General features: G+C 51.2%; 2 protein-coding genes across 2 annotated transcripts; one reads left to right on the top strand and one right to left on the bottom strand.

The window, feature by feature from the left end:
* Positions 1-1,417: 1,417 nt before the first annotated feature.
* On the top strand, positions 1,418-1,726 carry LOC134420580 (olfactory receptor 14I1-like; the record flags this gene model as incomplete). The annotated part of the gene is made up of 1 exon (XM_063160736.1): positions 1,418-1,726. A coding segment is annotated over one exon (309 nt), but the record flags the coding sequence as incomplete, so codon positions are not given.
* Positions 1,727-22,181: 20,455 nt separating this feature from the next.
* On the bottom strand, positions 22,182-22,454 carry LOC134420581 (olfactory receptor 14I1-like; the record flags this gene model as incomplete). The annotated part of the gene is made up of 1 exon (XM_063160737.1): positions 22,182-22,454. A coding segment is annotated over one exon (273 nt), but the record flags the coding sequence as incomplete, so codon positions are not given.
* Positions 22,455-24,646: the final 2,192 nt, after the last annotated feature.

Genomic DNA, 24,646 nt, shown 5'->3' with positions numbered 1-24,646 from the left:
TGATCAATAAGTTCACAGAGATTTGGGGTCTGTGAGTGCTGGCAAGGAGTGATCAGGCACAGGGAAACACCTGCCGGAGGGAAATCTGCAGGAAGCAGAGGGAAGATCAGGCAAGGAGAGAAAACAATACCCAGAGATGCTGTGGCAGGGAGAGTTTAGAGATGCCCACAGGATCCCCTCCAGTGCAGCCCCTCCCTCTGAACAAGCCCCCTACCTCCTGTGCCCCCAGCCAAGCCTCTGCCTCAGGGCCGGGGCTCCAAGGCGTGCAGCCCCTCCTGTGCAGGCAGAGCTGCAGCAGAGCCGTGGGGCAGCTCTGCAGCCCCGGGCCCAGTTCCCTCTGCAGAGCACAGGGCTGGGAGCAACTGCCCGGCACTGGGGGCTCTGGCAGGGGGCACAGCTGGCTCAGGGTGATGCTGGCCCCAGTGCCCGGCTCTGGGCAATGCTGTCAGTGCAGCCAGGGGAGGAGCTGCATCTGCCTTCACCCAATGCCATCATAAGGACACTTGGAAGTCTCCCTGAGATTTCAATCCAAGCTGGGAGATTCCATCCAGGGAGCAAACCTGTCCTAGAGCCTCTCTGTGTTATCTGAAAGCCCCAGGGTGAGGCACAGAAGTTCTAGGTTGAGAAAATGCCGTTGGGTTGGTCAAATGAGCCCTGTGTTCCCTTGGGTGCAAATGTGGGGCTGAGACTATAAGAAAGCGATGGACATTTGGTGGACTGTGGGGGATCCATATGCTCTCTGCATTATCAGGATGGTTTTGAAATGAAACATCAGAGCATTATCATCCTCTGTCTGAGAATGCTGAAAGCCCACAAAACCTGGGACATGACTTGGAGAGAGACCACCTCCCCTCACTCTCCACTCATCACTTTGCCTCAAACAACTCACTCTGTTCTCCCTGATGGCAGCAGAAATGCTGAGAGTTTCTGACATCCAAAAATAGTCAGCAGGTGAAAGGGAAGAGGAGTATAAAAACTCTAGAATATTTAAAAGACTTTCCCATTCCTGGGGGTGCAGATGCTGACAGGGCCTTCTGTGTTAACAGGGTTTCAAAGTGGAACATGAGGACAGGTCCCTGTCCTCCTCCCACATCTGCATAGCAATGTTGAATTTTAAAAACACTGTATGTAGTTGCCCTGAACCTGAAGTCTCACTCAGGCACCAACAGCCAAGGCTCCCCCACTTGGAGCTGAAGGAAAATCTGCTAGAAAATCAAAAGGGTGTTTGAGGGTTACAGGAGAAGGGTCTGTAGACAAAGGCTTTGATTTTGCTGGAAGAAGTTCCTCCCAACATGTCACTGACCATTCTCCATGAACAGGTACCCAAGTACAGCCTCAGCAAATGTCCGACAGCAGCTCCATCAGCCACTTCCTCCTGCTGGCATTGGCAGACACGCGGCAGCTGCAGCTCCTGCTCTTCTGCCTCTTGCTGGGCATCTCCCTGGCTGCCCTCCTGGGCAACGGTCTCATCATCAGCGCCATAGCCTGTGACCACCACCTGCACACGCCCATGTTCTTCTTCCTGCTCAACCTGGCCCTCAGCGACCTGGGCTCCATCTGCACCACTGTCCCCAAAATCATGCACAATTCCCTCTGGGACACCAGGAACATGTCTTATGCAGGATGTGCTGCACAGCTATTTTTCTTTGTGCTCTTCATTGGATCAGAGCTTTGCCTCCTGACCATCATGTGCTACGACCGCTACGTGTCCATCTGCAAACCCCTGCACTACGGGACCCTCCTGGGCAGCAGAGCTTGTGTCCACATGGCAGCAGCTGCCTGGGCCAGTGCCTTTCTCACTGCTCTCATGCACACAGCCAATACATTTTCCCTGCCCCTGTGCCATGGCAATGCCCTGGGCCAGTTCTTCTGTGAAATCCCACAGATCCTCAAGCTCTCCTGCTCCAAATCCCACCTCAGGGAACTGAGGCTTCTTGCAGTTAGTGTCTGTTTAGCACTTGGTTGTTTTGTGTTCGTTGTTTTCTCCTATGTGCAGATCTTCAGGGCCGTGCTGAGGATCCCCTCTGAGCAGGGACGGCACAAAGTCTTTTCCACCTGCCTCCCTCACCTGGCTGTGGTATCCCTGTTCCTCAGCACTGGCATATTTTCTGACCTGAAGCCCCCCTCCATGTCCTCCCCATCCCTGGATGTGGCAGTGACAGTTCTGTACTCGGTGGTGCCTCCAGCCCTGAATCCCCTCATCTACAGCCTGAGGAACCAGGAGCTCAAGGCTGCAGTGTGGAGACTGATGACTGGATGATTTCAGGAACATTAAAATATTGCCCGATCCTGACAATTACGTGGAAGAAAAGTAATCTTTGATCTATTTTGTTTCATTGTAGTGTCTTTTTCTGTGTTTTACTTACTATATCTTGTCAATAGAAAATGTTCATTGTTTATGCCCTTTCTCATTTTGTTTCTCTCCACCTTCCTGTGGCCAGAGACTGCATCAATGAGGGGCTGTGTTGTTGGTGTCTTTAAAGCAATTAAAGGACCTCCCAGCCAAGTTTTCTGCAGAGATGCCCTTGTGTTGCCTTCTCTGGAGCTGCAGCAGCAATGTCTGTGTGCAGAGATGGGGCAGATCAGTGCTAGCCCAGCAGCTGTGCCCAGCTGCAGCAGCACTTGGTGTTGCCAGTGCTGCTGCCGTGGCCCTGCCCCGCTGCCCTGGTGGCCCTGGTGTTGCTGCAGGGCCTGAGTGCTCTCGGGGCCGGGCACAGCCCTGGGGGTGGCAGTGCTGGGGCTGCAGCAGGGACAGGCCATGGGCACTGCTGGGGCAGCGCTGACGCCTCAGGCCAGAGCCTGAGGGCTCCAGGCTCCTTGCCCAGGCTCTCTCAAGAACACACCCAGGCCAATGCTCAGCACAGAAAACGCCCGTGAGCAGCCCCAGGCTGGCCGTGGGCAGGCTGGGGGCAAACAGCATGGCTGGGGCTCTGCAAGGGCCCTGGGGCAGACGGGAAGGAGCAGCAGAGCAGGGGCTGATCCATCCCCAGTGCGCTGCACAGCCCAGGGCAGCGTCCCAGAGCGTCCTCATGGACCTGACAAAAACATCCCCCCTCTGCAGCCCTGGCCTCTCCCCCAGCTCACACAGGTGCCCCATCCTTGCAGGCACAGACACGGCAGCACTGGCTCAGCAGCCCCTGTTTGCATTGCACACAGCAGGGGGAGCACCCCCATGCTGTTGCTGTGGGGACATGAACCTGAGGGAGCACAAATGCCATCAGCCCCTGGGGCCAGCAAGGGCTGGGGGACACCAGGGAAACCACTCAGCTTTGTCCTGGCCTCTGCAGTCAGCCAGAAAGTTTGTTCCCATCAGCTGGGAGTTTCCTGTGCCACTGCAGACGCTGTTGCTCAGAGCCAGGGCTGCCTGGCAGCCACCCCCAAACTGCCCTGAGCATTTCCTTGGCTTCACCTTTCATTTTTTTACTCTTCACTGGTACACATTTCTTCCCATTGCTCACCCCTATTCCCTGCCCTGAAACTGCCCATCCCTGTTTGCCCTTTCCTCTCTGGCCCCACTCCCCATTGCAGTTCCTGACTTGGCGCCATGGGAACGTCCCTTTGCGAGCAGGATCATGCTACAAGTGCTGCAGGAATTGTCTGCAGGCTCCTGCAGTGCCTGGTGCTGCTCCTTTGCCAGAGGCACCCCAGGCCAGGGGGGCACATCTGGGCTGCTGTGTCTGGCTCTGGGGCTCCCTGTTCTGGGCAGTGAGGAGGAGCTGCAGAGACTCTGCAGGACGGACAGGATGGGCTTTGGGGCTGGCAGGAGAAGCTGAGGGACCTGGGCTGCAGGAGCTTCTGCAGAGGAGGCCCAGGGCTCCTCCTGCAACTGCTCCAAGGGTGGTTTCAGAGAACCCCAGAGTCAGCAAGGCCGGATAAGGCCTTGGAGATCATCAAGTCTAACCTGTGCCCTGGCACCGCCTTGTCTCCCCTGAGCTTCCTCTTCTCCAGGATAAACAACCCCAGCTCACTCAGCCACTCCCCACAGCACTTGTGCTGCAGGCCCCTCTCCAGCCTTGTTGTCCTTCTCTGGACACGCTCCAGCCTCTCCATGTCCTTCCTAAACTGGGGGGCCACAACTGGACACAGCACTCAGGGTGCTGCCCAAGCAGTGCTGAGCAGAGGAGAAGAATCCCTGCCCTGCTCCTGCTGGCCACACCATTCCTGATCCAGGCCAGGAGCCATTGGCATTCTTTCCCACCTGGGCACTCTGCTGGCTCATGCCCAGCCTGCTGTCCGTCAGTCCCTGCAGGTCCCTTTCTGCCTGGCTGCTCTCCAGCCACTCTGTCCCCAGCCTGTAGCGCTGCAGGGGTTGTTGTGGCCAAAGTGCAGGACCCGGCACTTGGACTTGTTCAACCTCACCTTGTTGGATTTGCGCCCTGGATCCAGCCTGTCCAGGGCCCTCTGCAGAGCCCTCCTTCCCTCCAGCAGATCCACACTCACACCCAGCTCGGTGTCATCTGTGAATTTGCTGATGCTGGACTCAGTCCCCTCATGCAGATCATCAGTGCAGATACTGAAGTCCACGCTGGCTGGCTCTGATCCCTCGGCCATCCAGTGGGCGCCCTGTGACGGCACTCAGGGCGATCTGTTCCATAACCTTGCTGGGCACCCAGGTCAGGCTGACAGGCCTGGAGTTCCCCAGCTCCTCCTTCCAGCCCTTCTTGGGGATGGGCTCACACTGGCACCTCCAGTCCCCTGGGCCCTCCCTGCTGAGCCAGCACTGATGGTGAATGATGGAGAGCAGCTTGGGGAGCTCATCCACAGATCATCCCCCTGGGATGGATCCCATCTGCTCCCAGAGACACCTGTGAGCATCTGAGGGGCTCAGCAGGTCCCCAGCTGCTTCCTCCTGGATTACAGGGTGGATGTTCTGCTCCCTTTGCCCAACTACCAGCTCAGGAGAACACTTTTCTTGAGGTAAATCTGTCCTAATATTGAAAATTGAGACAAAGAAGGTGTTAAGTAGGTCAGTCTTTTCCTTATCTTTAGTTACTATATTCTCCACTGCATCCAATAAAGAGTAGAGGTTCTCCTTATCCCTCCCTTTGGTTTAATTTTTTTTATAAAACTATTTTGCATTTATTTACAGAAGCTGCCAGCTTAAGTTCTCATTGAGCTTTCATGTCTCAACTTTTCTTTCTGCTTAACCTAGCAAGATCCTTAAACATTTCTTAAGTTGCCTGACATTCTGTCCAAAGTTGATGCTCTCTCTTTTTTCCCCTGAGTTCCCACAAAAGCTCCATGGACAGCCAGGCCAGTCATTTTCCTCACTAGCTCATCTTTTGCCAAACTAGGACAGGCTGCTCCTTCCCCCTTAAGATTACTATCTTGAAATGTGTCCATCCTTCCTGGACCCCTTTGTTTTTAAGGGCTGTTTCTCTTTAAAAAACTCAGTACCTGATTTGGTACTCCCCAAATCGGCATCATAAACAGGCCAAAGTCTGCCCTTCCTAACTCCAGTGTAGAGGTTTTCTTGCTGCCCCTTTCCCTTCCCTTTAGTAGAAAGCTGAGAGCAGCCCTGGCCATGCAGCACCATCTCCAGAGCAGGAGGAATCTGCCCTGACGGGGGTCCCCTTGGTTCCATGAGGCCCAGCAATGTCACAGTGCTCTCCATGATTCCATGAGGCCCCACAGTGTCACAATGGTCCTTTGGTCTCACAAGACCCCACAGTGTCACAATGGTCCCTTGGTCTCACAGGGCCCCACAGTGTCACAATGCTCACTTGGTTCCATGGGCCCTGTGCTTCTGCATTCCCCCCTCCCCTTCTCAGGCCGCCCTGCCAGCTGGGAAATGCTCCTTGGGCCTCGGCCTTGGCCAACAGCCCCTGGGCTCAGCCCCTCTGCAGCTCATCACAAACACTGTCTGCTCCAGGCACTGCTGCTGCCCAGCCAGCTCCTGGTTCCTTTAGCAGCTGCCCTGGGAACTGTTTTTGTTCCCTCAGTGGCACAACATCCCTGTTCTCACACTGCCAAAGAAAGCTGTTGGTGCCAAGTGTGGCCAGGATGAGCCATTGCTGGGACTGAAGCCCCTCTCTTGGGGCCCTGCAAACAGCGCTCCAAAAGGAGCCCTTGGAGCTCTCCTGGGCCAGCGACTCCCTCTGAGTGGGGCCTCTCCCAGCCGGGAACTCTCCCATTTGCTGCACTCGGGGATCCCAAACTCTGACGGAGCCTGGGCCAATCCCCCCACTCCTCCAGGCTCAGCCCTTCACTCACTGGGGAGATGGCAAAGGATCCACAGGGAGCATTGCCTGCCCTCAGGGGAATTGCTCACAGGTGCCTTGCACTGACTCTTTGTGTCTGTGTGCACACAGCAGTGCCTGTGCTGGGGAAATGTGGCAGAAATGCTGCTCTCTGAGGGGTTGGAGTGCCTTGGATAGCTGAGTCACTCAGATATCCAGATATCAGTAAGTATGGTTTAGTCAGAAGGTCTAAACGAAGTTAAATGCTCCTAGGAGTTGTTCTTTTGCTAAGTTTTTAGGTTTAATTTAAGTTATTAGGTAAGTTAATTATTGTTAAGTGTTATTCCTCTGTTAAATTGCTATGTCATGGGTTATAAGTTAGGTCAAATACTGTAAAGTGCTGCTCTTTTAAGGTATCAGTTAAGGTTAAGTGTAAGTTAAGTCCTGTTAGGTTTGACCTCTGTAAGCTTTTGCGCCATATTCCTTTTATCCTTACCCTCATTATCCTTATGTCATACACACAGAGGGACAGTTCTCAGGTAATTTCTGGTTTGATTGACTGGATTTTGTTTGGTTTTGTTGTTGCTTTATTTCCTTGGTGTGCCTGAAGTGTTCAGTCAGGAGCAGAGTGACTCCTGCCAAGGAACTTTGTGCTGCTCTCCCTTAATATTAAATCTGGTTTTTGCTGCTCCCTTGCTGGGGATTTTTTCAGCACTCTCAAGGCCTTGTTGGTAGCCCTGGCCGAGGCTCTGGCCCTGGGGGACACGGGGACGCTGCCGGGGGGTCCCTGTCCCCCTGTGCCATCCCCAGGGCCCCGGCCCCCTGTCCCAGTGTCAGGCTCTGGGGTCAATCTCGTGTAACATCCTCTGGGGGAGGCTGCGGGGCCGGGGGACCCGGGGGGACCCGGGGGGACAGGGGACCCTGCTGTGCATGAGCAGGGTTGAACTGCTCTGGGGGGAACTTTGAGGGGGGCCGGGGCAGAGTGACCTCCCCAGGGACCTCACACAGCCCCTGTGATGTCACACTGCCCCTGTGATATCACACAGCCCCTGTAATGTCACACAGCTCCTGTGATGTCACACAACCCCTTATGATGTCACACCGCTACCTGTGATGTCACAGCCCTCTCTGGGACGTCACAAAGCACCCTTGTGATGCCACAGAACCAAATCAGGGATGTCAGCCTGGAGTGTCATGCAGCTGCACTGTGATGTCACAGAAGGTGCTGTGATGTCACAAAGTCACAATGTGATGTCACAGTCTTTTCTGTGATATCACAGCCTCCTCTATGATGTTACACAGCCACCAAGTGATGTCACAACCCACTCTGTGATGCCACAGAACCACCCTCTATGATTGCAGGATCTGCTCTATGGCCTCACACCATACACACCCTCAGGGATGTCACAAAACCCTCCCTGTGATGTCATACTGCCATTCTGTAATTTCACAGCACACACTTCGACCTCACCGCTGGCTCTATGATGACATCCAGCCATGCCATGATGTCACAGCCTGCTCTGTTATTTCATAGAATCCCCTGTGTGATGCTGTAGCTGCTCAATGACCTCACACAACAAACTCTGTGGTGTCACCGCCAAATCTGTGACCTCACACAACCCACTCTGTGCTGTCACACAGCTCCTTGCTGACATCACAGCTGCTCTGTGCCTCTATGACACAGCCACAGAGGTGCTGCTGTGACACAGCCCCCTCTGGGCCATCCCATAGCCCCTGCCAGTGCTGAGCCCCTGTGAGATCTGTCTGTGCCCTGTTGGTGTCCCTGAGGGGCCCTGGCAGTGCCCCAGCCCTGCTGGGCTGTGCACAGGAGCTGCTCCTGGCCAGAGCTGTCTCTCTGCAGTGCTGCCCTTGCCAGGAGCTGCCTCTGGGCCAGGAGCCCGGCCCAGCTCAGCAGCACAGACACAGCACAGGGACTTTAATGATCCTCTGGGCCTTTGGTGCTATTTGCATCAGATTCTGTCCCTCAGAGTGGGCTCAAAAAACTTCTCAAGATCTTGAAGTTAAGTTGAAACATGGAAGTTTCTTGTAGTTAAATGGGGCCCACTGAGGGACATAACTCTTGCGAAAGTGTCCCCAGGTTCCAGTTAGAGCAGAACACTAAAGGCAGTGATGGCAGCTGGGGACAAGCAAGGCAAAGTTGTCTCTGGTGCTGAGCAAAGCTGGATGTGTTTGAGGAATGCAAAGGGCCAAGGCCTGAGCCCCAGCCCCTGGCCAGGCAGATGCTGTCCATCCCTCCTTGCTCAGGGCCCTTCCTGGGATGGGCACTGGCATGTGGGGATGTGCAATGGCAAGGGCAGGAGCATGGGGCGGCCCCTGCCAGGCTGCTGAGCAGGGACAAGGAGGCAATGAGGCCCCAGGCCTGCAAGGGTCACTTGTCCCCTCAGGGCCTCAGGCCCAGGGCCAGCAGCCACGGCCAAAGTGATGCCCAAGTTGGCTCTGGCAGGGCTGTCTTGCAGCTGCTGCCCATCCCTGTGCCCTGTGCAGCCCAGGCTGTCCCACGGTGTCCCTGCCCTGTGCCTCTGTCCCTGCAGGCTGTCGGCATCCCCCGGCTGCCCCAGCTGGCTGGGCCCTTCCTTTGCTGACAGCTCTGCCTCCTGCCTGCCTCTGCCTGCCCACACAAAGCCTTGGGCTGCTTCAGGCTCCTTCTGGGGCCGTGCTGTACCACAGCCCTACCCTGGCAGGGAAATTCCTTTATCCTGGTGTCCAGTCTGGGTCTCCTCAGGTGCCTTTGGAATTAATTCTTTCTTTCTCTGGCTGTTTTCTACTATGTGAAATGGTTCCACCATCTCTGAAACCACCCTTCAATCCTTTCCAGGGCTCTCCTCTGCTGTCCTCACTCCCCACCCCACTGAGCACAGGGCTCCCATGTCCCTATAAATTGTCAAGTGCTTGAGGCCAGGAGCACCTGGACAAGAGGGACAGTTCTTTTCTATAGGAAGGACACCACAGAACCCCAGAGTTTGAAAGCAGACGAGAAGCAGTCACCAGAAGCCAAGGCCAGCCAGACCTGTCTGTCCTAGCAGTTTTTGTCTTACAGTAACCCTTAGATATTCAGGGAGTTTTGGGGGTGGAATACCATTTCAGCCATGGGTTCCTGGACTGGAATGACAGTTCTCCATGGGAAGGAAAGGGCAGAGCCCCAGTGTTTCAATGGCTTATTAGAGGCAGCCCCAAGGAGGCCAAGGCCAGCCAGACCTGTGGTCAGGGAAGAATCCTTGGAAAGACAGAATTTGGGGGGCCAAAGCCCACTTTTGTCTACGGGCATCAGGACAAGAAGGACAGTTCTTTTCCATCGGAAGGAAAGTGCAGAGCCCCAGTGTTTCAAAGGCAGATGAAATCTGGCCCTCAGGACACCAAGAGAACCTGGACAGACCTGGCAGCTTTTTCTGGGAGATATCCTTGGATATAAAGAATTTTGGAGGCTGATTCTCAATTTTGGCCATGGATGCCTGGACTTGAGAGATGTTTTTTTCAATGAGAAGAAAAGCACAGGCCCCCAGGTGTTTTGAAAGCACATGAGAGGTGGTCCCCAAGAGGCCAAGGCCAGCACAGAGTGGGTTGTGTGAGGTCACAAGTAGGGCTATGAGAGCACAGAGTTTGTTGTGTGAGGTCAATGAGCAGCTACATCATCACAGAGGGGATTCTGTGACATCACAAAGCAGGCTGTGAAATCATGGCATGGCTGGATGACGTCATAGAGCAGGCTGTGATGTCAAAGTGTGTGCAGTGCCATTACAGAGTAGCAGTATGACATCACAGAGAGGGTTTTGTGGCATCACACAACTGTCTGTGACATCATAGGGTAGAAGGAGTGGCCACAGAGCAGATCCTGCCATCATAGAGGCTGGCTCTATGACATCAGAGAGTGGGTTGTGACATCACTGGGCGGCTATGTAACATCATAGGATGGGCTGTGACATCACATAGTGACTTTCTGACACCACAGAGTCCTCTGTGAAATCACAGTGCAGGTGCATGACATTCCAGGGTGACATCCCAGAGCTGGCTCTGTGATGTCACAAGGGTGCTGCGTGATGTCCCAGAGTGGGCTGTAACATCACAGATGACTGTGTGACACTGCAAAAGAGCTATGTGGCATCATAGGGGGTGTGGCATCACAGATGGCTGTGTGAGGTCTCTGGGGAGGTCACTCTGCCCCGGCCCCCTTCACAGTTCCCCCCAGAGCAGTCCAACCCTGCTCGTGCACAGCGGGGTCCCCTGTCCCCCCGGGTCCCCATGCCCCCAGCCCTGCAGCCTCCCCCAGAGGATGTTCCACAAGATCGACCCCAGGGCCCCACAGGGGGACGGATGGCACAGGGGGACAGGGACTCCCCGGCAGTGTCCCTGTGTCCCCCAGGGCCAGAGTCTGGGCCAGGGCTCATTCACCTTGTTACGAACGAGGCCTTGAGAGTGCTGAAAAAATCCCCAGCAAGGGATCAGCAAAAACCAGATTTAATATTAAGGCACAGCAGCACAAATTTCCTCTGCTAGAGTCACTCTGCTCCTGACTGAACACTTCAGGCACACGAAGGAAACAAAGCAACAACAAAACCAAACAAAATCCAGTCAATCAACCCAGAAATCAGGCAAGAACTCTTCCTGGGTATGTGTGAGACACAAGGACATTGAGGGCAAAGATAAAAGGAATATGGGCCAAAAGCTTAACAGAGGTCAAACTTAACAGGACTTTACTTATACCTTAACTTTAACTGGTACCTTCAACTCCCCAATTAAGCAAAAGAACAGCACTTAACACTATTTAATCTAACTTAAATCTTATGAGTTAGAAATTTATCAGAGGAATTACACTTAACAATCCTTAACTTAGCTAATAAATTAAATGTAACAACTTAGAAAAAGAGCAACTCTTGGCAGCATTTAACTTCGTTTAGACCTCGTGACTTATACTTACTTACTGATATTCTGGATATCTGACTGACTCAGCTATCCAAGGCACTCCAACCCCTCAGAGAGCAGCATTTCTGCCACATTTCTCCAGCACAGGCACTCCTGTGTGCACACAGATGTCGAAGGAAGGAGACCAGGACACCAGCTGGTTCATCACAGGTCCGGTTTATTGAAGAAAGCATCAAACACTTATACAGCAAATAATAAGCTTATGAATATTCTGTAAGCCAAGCAATCTATTGGTTAAACTATACCATGAACTCTTCCTCATTCCTTAGGGGTTACATCTCTCTTTTCTCATGTCTCTTTCACTATTTGTTATCCTACTACAGCTAGGCCCAAGGACACGCTATCTCACAGGTGCAGGACTTGGAACTAGCCATGGCTTTGTACTTTTCCAGTCTCTAGCAGCTAACTTCCCAACACACAGACACAGAGTCAGTGCAAGGCACCTGTGAGAAATTCCCCTGAGGGCAGGGAATGCTCACTGTGGATCCTTTTCCATCTCCCCAGCACTCGAAGGGTTGAGCCTGGAGGAGTGGGGGGATCGGCCCAGGCTCCGTCGTTGTTCAGGATGCCCGAGTGCAGCAAATAGGAGAGTTCCCGGCTGGGAGTGGACTCACTCAGAGGGAGTCGCTGGCCCAGGAGAGCTCCAAGGGCTCCTTTTGGAGCGCTGAGTGAAGGGCCTCAAGAGAGGGGCTTCAGTCCCAGCAATGGCTCATCCAGGCCGCACATGGCACCAACATCTTTCTTTGGCAGTGTGAGAACAGGGCTGTTGTGCCACGGAGGGAACAAAAACAGTTCCCAGGGCTGCTGCTAAAGAAACCAGGAGCTGGCTGGGCAGCAGCAGTCGCTGGAGCAGACAGTGTTTGTGATGAGCTGCAGAGGGGCTGAGCCCAGGGGCTGTTGGCCAAGGCCGAGCCCCAAGGAGCATTTCTCAGCTGGCAGTGTGGCCTGAGAAGGGGAGGGGGGAATGCAGCAGTGCAGGGCCCATGGAACCAAGTGAGCATTGTGACACTGTGGGGCCCTGTGAGACCAAGGGACCATTGTGACTCCGTGGGGCCTCATGGAATCATGGAGAGCACTGTGACATTGCTGAGTCTCATGGAACCAAAGGGACAGTACTGACACTGTGTGGCTCCATGGAATGTAGGGATCATTGTGACACAGAGAGGCCCCATCAAACCAAGGGGCCATTGTGACACTGCAAGACCCCATGGAGCCAAAGGTCCCTTGTGACATTGCAAGACCTCATAGAACCTAATGGAGAGACCATTTGGGCACTGCAGAGCCTCATGGAACCAAGGTCCATTTTGACACTGAGGGAATTCATAGAATCGTTGGGACACTGTGAGGCTCTATGGAATAAGGAAAGCATTGTGACACTCTGAAGCCTTATGGAACCAGTGAGACCATTGTGACCCTGGGGATCCTCACAGAACCAAGAAGACCATTGTGATACTGTGGGGCCTTGTGAAACCAAGAGGGCTTTGTGACACTTCAGGGCTGCATGGAACCAAAGGTCCAGGGTGATATTGCAAGGCCTCATGACATCAGTGGTTCATTGTGACACTGGGCAACCAAAGGAGACCATTGTGACACTGCAGGCTGCATAGAACCGAGGGGCCATGGTGACATTGTGGAACTCCATTGAACTAAGAGTTCGTTGTGACACTGCAGGCTTCATGGAACCAAAGCTCCAGGGTGACACACAGTGGCCTCCTGTTATCAATTGTCCATTGTGACACTGTGCAGCCAAAGGGAGACCATTGTGACACCACAAACCCCCAGGATCCAAAGGCCCATTGTAACATTGCAGGCTGCTTGGAACAGAGGAATCATGTGTCATTGTGGGGCCTGGGGAACTGTCGGGTTCATTAGCTTAGCAGAGTGACCCCGAGAAAAGTTCGAAAGTCTCTTTTCCCAGCCCGGTGCTTGAAGAAGGAGTCAGGGCTCTTCATTTCTCGGTCTCAAGGTTGTTTATTTTATCTTATCTATTAAAAATTTTCTAGTTCCCTGCCGAGGTCAGCTCACAAAGACAGTCCGAGGCATTCTGCCTGCCCACAGGGTGGTGTTATGTCTTTATAAAAAAACTATGTATACAATGTTTACAATTAGTTTCCAAAACCTATCACCTATGTTAGACCTTGAGCTTCTACTCTAAACCAATCTGTAAGTGCCAACACCACAGCAGACAATGGAGGCCAAGAAGAAGGAGAAAGGCTGGACACACTTAGTTCCCTCCATCTTGCCCCCATGTCAAAACCGCAAAAATCTACTTTTCCACCCTGTGAAAACTTCACTAATATTCTATTGAAACTGTTGTGGCTTGCTGATCTTCATACAAGGTTGGTAATTTGCTCCACGGGTCATAATCAAAACCACAGGGGCATTTTGGGCCCTGTGCCAGGGTCTCTGAGACCCCTGACAAGGGTCTTGGCTGCTCAGGACAGCCAGAGGGATGTCCTGGGTCCTGACAGGGAACCACAGAGACCATTGTGACACTGCAGGGACTCATGGAATCATTGGGACCATTGTGACACTGTGGGGCCTTATGGAACCAAGGGGCCATTGTGACACTATGGAGCACCATAAAGCCAAGGGAACACAGAACAGGTCAGGCTGGTTTTGCCTCCCATGAACTGCCTGACTGGTCCAACTGATCTTGGCATGTTGAAGGTCGCTTCTCATCTGCTGCTGAAATACTGGGGCTCTGTGCTTTCCTTCTGATGGAAAAGAACTGTCCTTCTTCTCCAGGCACCCATGGCCTGAATTGAGATTTCACCTCCAAACTTCCTTTTATCCAGGGATTGTTCCCATAGGAATAATGCCAGGACAAGTTTTTCTGGCAGTGGTTTTGCAAGGGCCACCTCTAATCTTTCCCCAAAACACTGGGGAAGGCTCTGTGTTTTCCTTTCCACGGGAAAGAATTGTGCTGCTTCTCCAGGTGTCCATGGGTGAGCTTGGTCCTCCACCTCCACAACTCCCTAGATCCAAAGACTACTTCCCCACAAAATCTGCCATTCCTGACAAGTCTGGCTGGCCTTGGCCTAGTGAGCCTTTCAGCTGCTTTCAAAACACTGGGTCTCTGTGCTTTCCTACCTATGGAACTGTCCTTCTCAGCCAGGTGCACATGGCCAGAATTTGGGTTCCCTCTCTAACATTTCCTGTTGTGAAAGACTGGAGGAGATTGTTGGATCAAAACTTTTCATGTGTGAGGGGAGGAAGGGGCAGGTCCAGCTGTACCCTGCCCTGGAACCCCAATCCCCCCAGAGCCTCTCTCCCAGCCCAGCAGTGGCCGCCAGTCCCTGGCACAGCACAGGCAATGCTCCACAGCCACCTCTGCAGCCCCAGCCCAGCTCCTGAGGGACCAAATGAGCCCAAGGCCCACCTGGGGGAAGGGCCCAGGAAGACCAAGGGGTATTTGAGGCTGACCACAAGGCAAGCACACATCTTGACCCTGCATCCTCTTGGAATTTCCATATGAACACTCCTGGAATCCAGGAGTTGGTAGCTCTGTGTGTGCTTCTCTAAATCTTTTTTGTATTTCTCTCTTTCCATGTCTTCTTATGTTTCTTTGCTTCTGCAGATATTGAATAACATGAAATTGAACAGGCTTAGAGTTTGTGAAGTCAAATGGGCCAAGTCAATGCTTTGAGATGTGTTTTTTGTTGATTGAATGTCTGTTGTAGTTTGACATGAGAAGAATTTAAAAAAGTAATACAAAAATTTTGTGTAACTGACAATCTGTTAAACAACAAAGACACTGAACATGCCTCTGCTAAATACATATGTTAAAGATGAAAAAACCCAGGAACCTCCTCTTTCTTTTCCAGTCAACAAAGAAGCAGCGGGCCCTGGCCCCAGCCCCCATCTCAACCAAACCAAACCAAACCAAACCAAACCAAACCAAACCAAACCAAACCATGCAACCCTGCCGTGGGCTGAGCCCCTTCCTCCCTCCCCAGACCGCCCCCCTCCATTGGCCCTATTCTAACCAAACCACACCCCAACAACTCCCAAACAGGAAAACAAAAGAGGCTACAAAACCCCAACCAGAACAAAGCTGGCCACAGCAATTAAAATCTTACCATCAAGTCCCCTCCCCCAAGACAATTAAAACTAAAAAATTTACAACCTACAACCCATACAAAATAACCCTACAACTAATATTAAACACAATAAAAAGCCCCAAAGCAGTCATAAAAGCAATCCTAATAAAACTCAACCACAACTTCCCTCCACAAGTTATCAGCGGGTCAGGTGTAAATCCTTTCAATAATTCAATCCTCTCTCAACTGAAAAAAAAAATAAAAATCAAAACAAAAAACCATAAAACCATAAAAGTCAGTAAAAAGTTAAATCCCTGCCCCAAAAAAGAAGAAAAAATAACTTTATCTTAAAACTAAAATCTTCTTATAAACTATAAAGAAAAAACTCTTTTTCTTAATAACACATGAAACTATAAAAAAATTCAAATTAATCAAAATATTTCAAATTAATCAAAGAAAAACCTGCATGTTAAATAAATAAATGTTAAAATAACTGTAATTTTACAAAAAGTTTAAACAGGGGGGAAAAAAGTAATCCAGTATCCCCAAGAGAAGATCTCTACTGTCAGAGATAAAAATAATTTTAAAAGAAAACAATAAAAACCTTTACCTTTAAACAGCTCATCTTTAAAACAATACCCCTTAAGTTGACATGACCCATCAAAAAGCTGTAAAAAAGCTTGTAGCACTAAAAACATCACAATAACAAAGATCCCCACACAACTGTTATCCATGACAAAACTAAGAACAAAAAACAACCTATTTTTTCCTCTTGTAAAAAAATCTCCATAACCTTAACAAGAAAAACTTCTCCCCAGAGTAAACTAAAAAAATTCATTCTAGAAATAGTGAACTTACTAGCAATTTCTAGTTTAGTTCCTTTACATTTTCAGTAAAACGAAAAAGATGCAAAGAAAAAAAAGTATTCTAAAATATTTATTTTAATTCTTACTACCTTTTATTTAATTTTACTTTTAATAAATTTTTATTTACACCCTTTTAAAATTTTAAGCCTACTATACCTTTCTTGTAATCCTATCTCACAACAAAATAAACACATAAATAATTAACCAGCACTAAAACCCAACATACTCATCAGTACATTAATTAGGAAATCTCAAGATAGAAAGATCTATAATTAACAAACAAAAAGCACTACAGTGTCATAAAAAACATTTTGCCAAAGTTTCTCTGATTTTCCAAAGTTGCCAGTAAAGCCTGTTTTGTTGTTTTGAGTTCCTGAGAATCTCCAGTTCGTATATCTCTAGGGAGTCCAACTCACAGTACACAAGCAATTGTAATTCTTTTCAAATATCTCGTTGAGAGAATTTTTTGGCGTTTAGGGGTCAGGGCTTGTGTGTCCTGCTTGGCCCAGCCCAGGCAGGGCTTTCCCAGCCACATTCCACACTCCATTTCCCAGCTGGAGCCGCTGCTGCCCCTGAGTTGTGCTGCCCCAGCCCCAGGGACGCTCTCCTTGTCTGCCCATTCCCCCACGGTCTCTGGGCAGGGATGGCCTCAGTGGGGGCTGCTGACATCCTCAGCACCTTGGAGGCTGCTGCTGAATTTTCCTGCTCCAGAGGCTTGTTCAGCCTTCAGCTCTTGAGTGCAGGAATTCAGTGTCCCAGGGCTCATTAAAATTCAGAACACCTTAACAACCAAAGCCTCTGGGAATAATTTTATTTCAGTTTCCAAATCTTGTGTGGTTAAAAAGAGAGATTTCAGAAGTGCATTCAACTGAATATGTTCTATTTAAAAATACTGTGAGAAAACATTTTTTTTGGACCTGTTTAGTTTTGGTTTGTTTTTTTTTTTTTTTTTTGTGTTAATAGCAATCTCCACTTGACATTGAAACCAAGTACCTCCTCATGCAGTTTGAAGATATAAAAATCAAGACCTTTCATGGCTGACAATCAATCAGACTCTGTCCCTATCCCCACCCCACCATTTCCCCCATCCAAGCCCCGGGACTCAGAGCAGCCTTTTGCAAATCTGAGCTCCCTCCAGCCCAGGCTGCACCTGCAGCTTTCAGCTCCTTGGCTCCAGCTCCCACCTGCTTTCCTTGGAGAAGGAGCTGCCCGAGACACAGAGGGATGTTCATTTATTGCCAGCCAACAAAGCCAAGGGAAGGCACAGCTCCATCAAATGCAAAAGTCATTCCTCTGCTGGGCTCTGCCCTGCCCCTGATCCACGCAGCCTGTCCTGTTTCCTTCATCCCTCCTTTGTCAGGGACTTTGTGGTACAAGGGAGCTCTGCTGTGGCTATGGAGGGAGGTCCAGGTGCCACCACTGGAGTGGGAATCACAACTCATCATGTTTGTGTCCTTTTGGGGGTCAGGAACTGGTGAGACTCAGAGGCACAGAAAGTTTCTCTTCATGGCCAACAGACCATAGTGGAACAGGACACAATTTAATATCAATCACACTCTTCCCTGAGCTATGTACAACACCCCAGCAGCGTCTGATGAGTCCACCATCCACAAGTGATTTCCGTACCAGAATTATTTAGACAAACATGGTTCTATGTTCGATGTAAACACAATTAAGTTCTTGTATCAGGATGCTCACCTAGATTGGGTGCAAAGCAGCTTAAACAATTCCTGATTTGGAAAGCTGTCAGTGGTGGATGGAGAAGGGAAGTCAGGCTGCTTTTGGTGTTGAGGAAATGCTGAAACCAGCCTGACTCATTTCATCTCCTCATGCCCTGGCTGATCTCCCCTCTTTCCCCTTCTACCCATTGGCACTTTTTTTCCCCCCAGCCCCCTGTCAAGAGCCTGGCTCTGTGTTCTCCATCCCCTCCTCGCTGGCACTGCCAGGCTGGGATGAGGAGCCCCTCAGCCTTCCCTGCTCCAGGCTGGACAAGCCCAGCTCCCTCAGCCTCTGCTCACAGCCCAAGGGCTCCAGCCCCACCTTGGAGGCCCTTCCCAGACCCTGCTCCAGCTGCCAGACATCTTTCCTGCCCTGGGCAACCCAAACCAGGCCACAGTGACCTGGATAACCCACGTCCTTGATGTCCTGGTCACACAGCCCTGGCCCCTTGTCCCCATGTCAGGCTCTGGGGTGGATCCTGTGGAACATCCTTTGGTGGAGGCTGTGGCTCCAGGTGGGCCGGGGGGATCCCGGGGGACAGGGACCCTGCTGGGCACGAACAGCATTGGACTTGTTGGGAGAAACTGTGAGGGGGAGCTGGGGCGAAGTGACCAACCCAGTGACCTTACACAGCCCTGCTGGGATGTCACACAGCCCCTCTCTTGCGGGCTTAAGGTATCGTGTTATCTGGGAGATCTCGCGATATTACGCCTAACCCCTCTCCCTTTACCGTTGCCCTGCCGTTACCCCCTGTTATAAATTACCCCTGTTGGCAGTTAATAAGGGCCATTTGTCTGTCCACCACATTGGTATCAGCGTGTCTTGGTCCGTGTGGCAGGGGGTGCTGCCACAGAGCCGTGCTCGACCCAGGACACCACACCATAGCCCCTGTAGTGGTGGCAACACTCTATGATGTCACAGCCTGTTCTGTCATGTCACAGCCTTCTCTGTGATGTCACAGCCAATTCTCTAATATCACACAACTGGTCTCTGATGTTACAACCAAATCTGTGATGTCATCAGCTGCTCTGTGATTTCAGACTGCTGCCCTGTGCTGTTACAGCTTGCTCTGTGATGTCATAAATGCAATTTATGATGCTGTAGCTTCTCCATGACATCCTATCCTCCACTCTCTGATGTCAGAGCCCACTCTGTCACCTCATGTTACCAGATGATAAATTGTCTCCACCAGGTGAGCTCACACCTGGAACTTGTTCTCCAAAACCCCAGGCCTATGGAAGCCACACAATGCCCATTGTGTGAGAAGAGGAACTAAAAGTTTACCAGCCTCCTGCCAGCTCAGCCCCACTGGAACATTGGGGTCCACAACCACCCGGGACCACCAGAGAGACCCCAGGACAGAAGAACACATGGGAAAAGGGGATAATAATGTTAATGATTTTGGGGAAATTATTATCATATTTATGTTTAGTCTGGGAAAATCAATGAATATGTGTGCAATATACAGAATATAAACAGAAACTTTCCTGCACTCAGCCTGCAGGGCTTTGGGAGGAGCTATCCTCCGTGCATCCAGCTGAATAAAGAATGCTGCTTCTTAATGCTATACTGGGGTTAAGGATTTTTCTGTTTTACCGAATTTTTGGTAACACTTCCACTGCCAAGGAAAGCTCTATCTCCTGCTATTCACAAACAAAGAAGGGCTGGTGGCAGATGTGGGGCTCAGAGGCTGCCTGTGACCATGAATAATCAAGTTTTCAATGTTCGGTGAAAGAAGGAGTGGCAGCTACCAAACTTCCACACTGGAATTAGGAAGGGCAGACTTTGACCTCTTTAGGATGCAGAATTGGGGAGTACCAAATAAGTACTGATTTTTTGAAAGAGAAACAGCCCTTAAAAACAAAGGGGACTGGGAACATGGACGCATGTCAAGAAAGTAATCTTAAGGGGGATGGAGCAGTCTGTCCCAGTGTGGCAGAAGATGAGCTGGTGAGGAAAATGACTGGCCTGGCTGCCCATGGAGTTTTTACGGGAACTCAGGGGAAAAAAGAGGATGCAACTTTTGACAGAAGGTCATGAAAAATAGGAAGTGTTTAAGAATGTTATTTGGTCATGCAGAAAGAAAAGTTGAGGGGTGAAAGCTCAATTAGAGCATTACCTGTCCACTTTAGTAAAAAATAATAAAAAATATTATTACAAAAAAATTAATAGCAAAACATGGGATAAGGAGAACATCTACTCTTTTTTTGGATGCAGTGGAGAATACAGTAACTAAAGATAAAGAAAAGGCTAAGCTACTTAACACCTTGTTTCTCTCGATTTTCGATATTAGCACAGGATTTCCTCAGGACAAGTGTTCTCCTGAACTGGTAGATGGGTACAGGGAGCAGAACAACCCCTGTAATCCACAAGGAAGAATTTGGTGACCTGCTGATCCTCTCAGATGCTCACAGGTGTCTCTGGGAGCAGATGGGATCCATCCTAGGGGGGGGGGGAGCTGGTGGATGAGCTCCCCAAGCTGCTCTCCATCATTTACCATCAGTGCTGGCTCAGCAGGGAGGTCCCAGAGGACTGGAGGTGCCAGTGTGAGCCCATTCCCAAGAAGGGCTGGAAGGAGGAGCTGGGGAACTCCAGACCTGTCTGCCTGACCTGGGTGCCGGGCAAGGTTATGGAACAGATCACCTTGAGTGCCATCACAGGGCACCCACAGGATGGCCGAGGGGTCAGAGCCAGCCAGCGTGGATTTCAATATCTGCATTGATGAACTGGATGAGGGGACTGAGTCCAGCATCAGAAAATTTGCAGATGACACCAATGTGGGTGTGAGTGTGGATCTGCTGGAGGGTAGGAGGGCTCTGCACAGGGACCTGGACAGGCTGGATCCAGGGCCCAAATCCAATAGGTGAGGTTTAACAAGTCCAAGTGCCGGGTCCTGCATGTTGGCCACAACAACCCCTGCAGTGCTACAGGCTGGGGACAGAGTGGCTGGAGAGCAGCCAGACAGAAAGGGACCTGGGGGCACTGATGGACAGCAGGTTGGGCATGTGGCAGCAGTGTGCCCAGGGGGCCAAGAAGGCCAATGGCTCCTGGCCTGGATCAGGAATGGTGTGGCCAGCAGGATCAGAGCTGATGGACTCAGCACTGATCTGGCCCACGCTCTGCACTCAGACATTGCTGCTGCAGCTCCAGAGAAGGGAACACAAGGGGATCACTGCAGAAAACTTTGCTGGGAGATCATTTAGCTCCTTTAAAGACACCAAGCACACAGCCCCTCATTGACACAGTCTGTGGACACAGGGAAGGTGCAGAGAAACGAAATAAGAAATGGTACAAACAATGGTTTTACTTTGTGGACAATAATTAAAAACAAAAACACAGGGAAAAAAAGGACAAATCCAAAAGAACTATCCAAGATGATTTATATTACAAATAATTTATATTACTTGGCCTGTTCCTGCTGCAGCCCCGGCACTGCCACCCCCAGGGCTGTGCCCGGCCACGAGAGCACTCAGGCCCTGCAGCAACACCAGGGCCACCAGGGCAGTGGGGCAGGGCCATGGCAGCAGCACTGGCAACACCAAGTGCTGCTGCTGCTGGGCACAGCTGCTGGGCCAGCCCTGATCTGCCCCCAGCTCTGCACACAGACATTGCTGCTGCAGCTCCAGAGAAGGCAACAAAAGGGCATCTCTGCAGAAAACTTTGCTGGGACATCCTTTATTTCCTTTAAAGTCACCCAGAGCACAACCCCTCATTGACAAAGTCTGTGGCCACAGGGAAGTTGGAGAGAAACAAAATGAGAAATGGCACAAAGATATTTATTTGTGGAGAATATGAGAAAACTAATATAAAGGAAAAAAAAAACCTACAGTCAAACCAACAATAAGATGACTTCTATTACAAGTGTTTTGCAGCAATTGGCCATGAAATTAATGTTCCTGAAAGCATCCAGTCATCAGTCTCCACACTGCAGCCTTGAGCTCCTGGTTCCTCAGGCTGTAGATGAGGGGGTTCAGGGCTGGAGGCACCACTAAGTACAGAATTGACAGGGCCAGATCCAGGGATGTGGAGGAGATGGAGGGGGGCTTCAGGTAGGCAAAGGCTGCAGTGCTAACAAACAGGGAGACCACAGCCAGGTGAGGGAGGCAGGTGGAAAAAGCTTTGTACCATCCCCGCTCAGAGGGGATCCTCAGCACAGCCCTGAAGATCTGCACATAGGAGAAAACAATGAACACAAAACAACCAAAAGATAAACAGACACTAACTGCAATGAGCCCAAGTTCCCTGAGGTAGGATTTGGAGCAGGAGAGCTTGAGGATCTGTGGGATTTCACAGAAGAACTGGCCCAGGACATTGTCATGGCACAGGGGCAGGGAAAATGTATTGGCTGTGTGCAGCAGTGAATAGAGAAAGGCACTGGCCCAGGAGGCTGCTGCCATGTGGGCACAAGCTCTGCTGCCCAGGAGGGTCCCGTAGTGCAGGGGTTTGCAGATGGACACGTAGCGGTCATAGCACATGACGGTCAGATGGGAAAACTCTGCTGAAATGAAGAACACAAAGAAAAAGACCTGTGCAGCACATCCTGAGTAGGAGATGTTCCTGGTGTCCCAGAGGGAATTGTGCATGGCTTTGGGGACAGTGGTGCAGATGGAGCCCAGGTCAGTGAGGGCCAGGTTGAGCAGGAAGAAGAACATGGGCGTGTGCAGGTGGTGGCCGCAGGCTACGGCGCTGATGATGAGGCCGTTGCCCAGGAGGGCAGCCAGGGAGATGCCCAGCAAGAGGCAGAAGTGCAGGAGCTGCAGCTGCCGCGTGTCGGCCAATGCCAGCAGGAGGAAGTGGCTGATGGAGCTGCCGTTGGACATTTGAGCTGTCTTGGCATGGGGATCTGTAAGAAAAGTAATCACGCACTACTTGAGTTTGGAGAGGACTTTCAATATCCCAGCACAGCCTGGGGGCACTTTCCGCCCACTGCCTGCCCAGGGCTCTGCTGCCCGGAGCTGTCCCTTCCAGCAGCTCCTTCCCTGTGCCCAGTGCTGGGCCCTGCTGGTGCTGCCAGAGCCCAGCCCAGCCCTGGGGGCTCAGCTCTGCCCTGCAGAACCCTCCCACCTCTGGAACTGCCCGGGGGCAGCTCTGGCTCTCCAGGCTCTGATGGCTCTGTCAGAGCAACCCTGAGGAGGCTGAAAAAGCAAAACTGATGCAGCTTCTAGGGGGCCCTGTGCAGGTTTCTGTCACTGCCTGGCTTATTAAGATCTGAGAAAAAGGTATTTTCTTTTTCTGAATCTTAACTGAGAGATTAATATCAATGTTCAATTTTTCATCCTGGAAAAAGAAAGCAGTTGATTAAAAAAGCAAGATTTTCCAATTTATGCAGCCCCAGCCTTTCTGTGCTCCCTGTAAAACCTACTTGGAAATATTGTACAGCTAAATGTCATGCTGGGAGAAGTCCTGAACAATGCAGCACCCTCACCACACAAAGAAAACACTTCCAAGCCTGATCAGCTGTCTCCTCCCCCCCAGACCTTGTCCCCCCATGCTGGGAGCAGCTGCCAGGGCTGGCTGAGAGCTGTCCCTGGCAGGCAGCAGAGTCCCTGCCCCAGCACAGCACCCTGGGCTGCAGGACCCTGCTCTGCACGACAGCCCTGGGCACCCCTGGCTGCTCTGCACAAGAGACAATCAGAGAATGTACTCACAGGGTCTGTAGGCATTGGGATGTTCCAGCTTTAGGAGATGGCTCCAGGAGCTGCAGCTGCATTGTCCTGCAGCCAGAGGTTCCTGTGCCAAGGGCTGGCAGTGATTCTGCCCCAGGCACTTCTCAGCACCTTCCCAGCCCTGACTGATTGAAGCTCTCTGTGCCCCTGTGCTGTGCCCAGGGTGGCTGCAGGCAGTGCCCCAGCCCTGCTGGGCTGGCAGAAGAGCTGCTCATCAAGAGAAATGTGTTTTGAAGCTCCTCTTGGTTACCAGGAGCTGCCTCTGTGCCAGCAGCCCAGCCCAGCTCAGCAGCACAGACACAGCACAAGAACTTTAAAGAGCCTCAGGGGCTTTGTGCTCAGGCCCTGAACATCAGTCCCTGAGAGGGAGCTGAAGAAACTTCTCCAGAACTCCAAGTCAGAATCCAACTCCAAAGTTCCTTGGACATTTAATGGGTCCCACTGAGGGACACAACTGAGAAAGTGTCCCCAGGCCCCAGACAGAGCAGAGAACTGGAGGCAGTGATGACAGGTGGGGACAAAGAGAAGGCAAGTCTTGGTGCCCTGGGGCACAGCATTGTCTGTGCCACCAAGGGCTGTGAGGAGACACCTTGTCCTTAGGCCCTGGGGCCTCCTGCCACAACCCCAGCCAGGCTGGGCATTGTCAGCCCCTTGTCCTGCCCTCATCATCCTCCCCTAGCCCACATCCCAGTGGCCTCAAGGATCTGCTGGAAAGAGTCCCTGGGGAGCCTTACTCAGCAATGGCCCTGGGGAATCCTTAATGCTCCTTTTAGGGACTGCAGGTTTTTGAAAGGACTTTGGGTTTGGCTTTTGCCTTGGAGTCTCTGAGAGGTTTGTGCAATCATGGCCTCCAATTCTCTGCTGTAATTAGTCCCTGGAGAGGCTTTGTCAGTAACAACACTCAATGGGGCTCATTAATACTTCAGGGTACTTCATTTATTTTAAGGTACTTGGTGTTTCCCTTTTGATACAGACTCTGTGAGAGGTTTGTGCAATCATGGCCCCAATTATCTGCTTTAAGAAGTCCCTGGAGAGCTTTGTACTGACACTCAGTGGGGCTCATGAATGGCTTTATATCCTTAAGGTTTTTAAGGTACTTTATGGATTTAAGAATACTTTTAGGTAATTTTAAGGATTTCCTTGCCCACGCTGAGTCTCTGAGAGGTTTTTGTGCCATCCTGACCTCCAGTTCTCTCCTCCAAGGAGTCCATGAGGAGCCTGTGTTGGGTATCTTC

The sequence above is a fragment of the Melospiza melodia genome, chromosome 7, assembly GCF_035770615.1.
Source record: "Melospiza melodia melodia isolate bMelMel2 chromosome 7, bMelMel2.pri, whole genome shotgun sequence".
NCBI classification, from domain to species: domain Eukaryota; kingdom Metazoa; phylum Chordata; class Aves; order Passeriformes; family Passerellidae; genus Melospiza; species Melospiza melodia.
The sequence above is the reverse complement of the archived record's forward strand: the minus strand, read 5'-3'. Positions and strand labels throughout refer to the sequence as shown.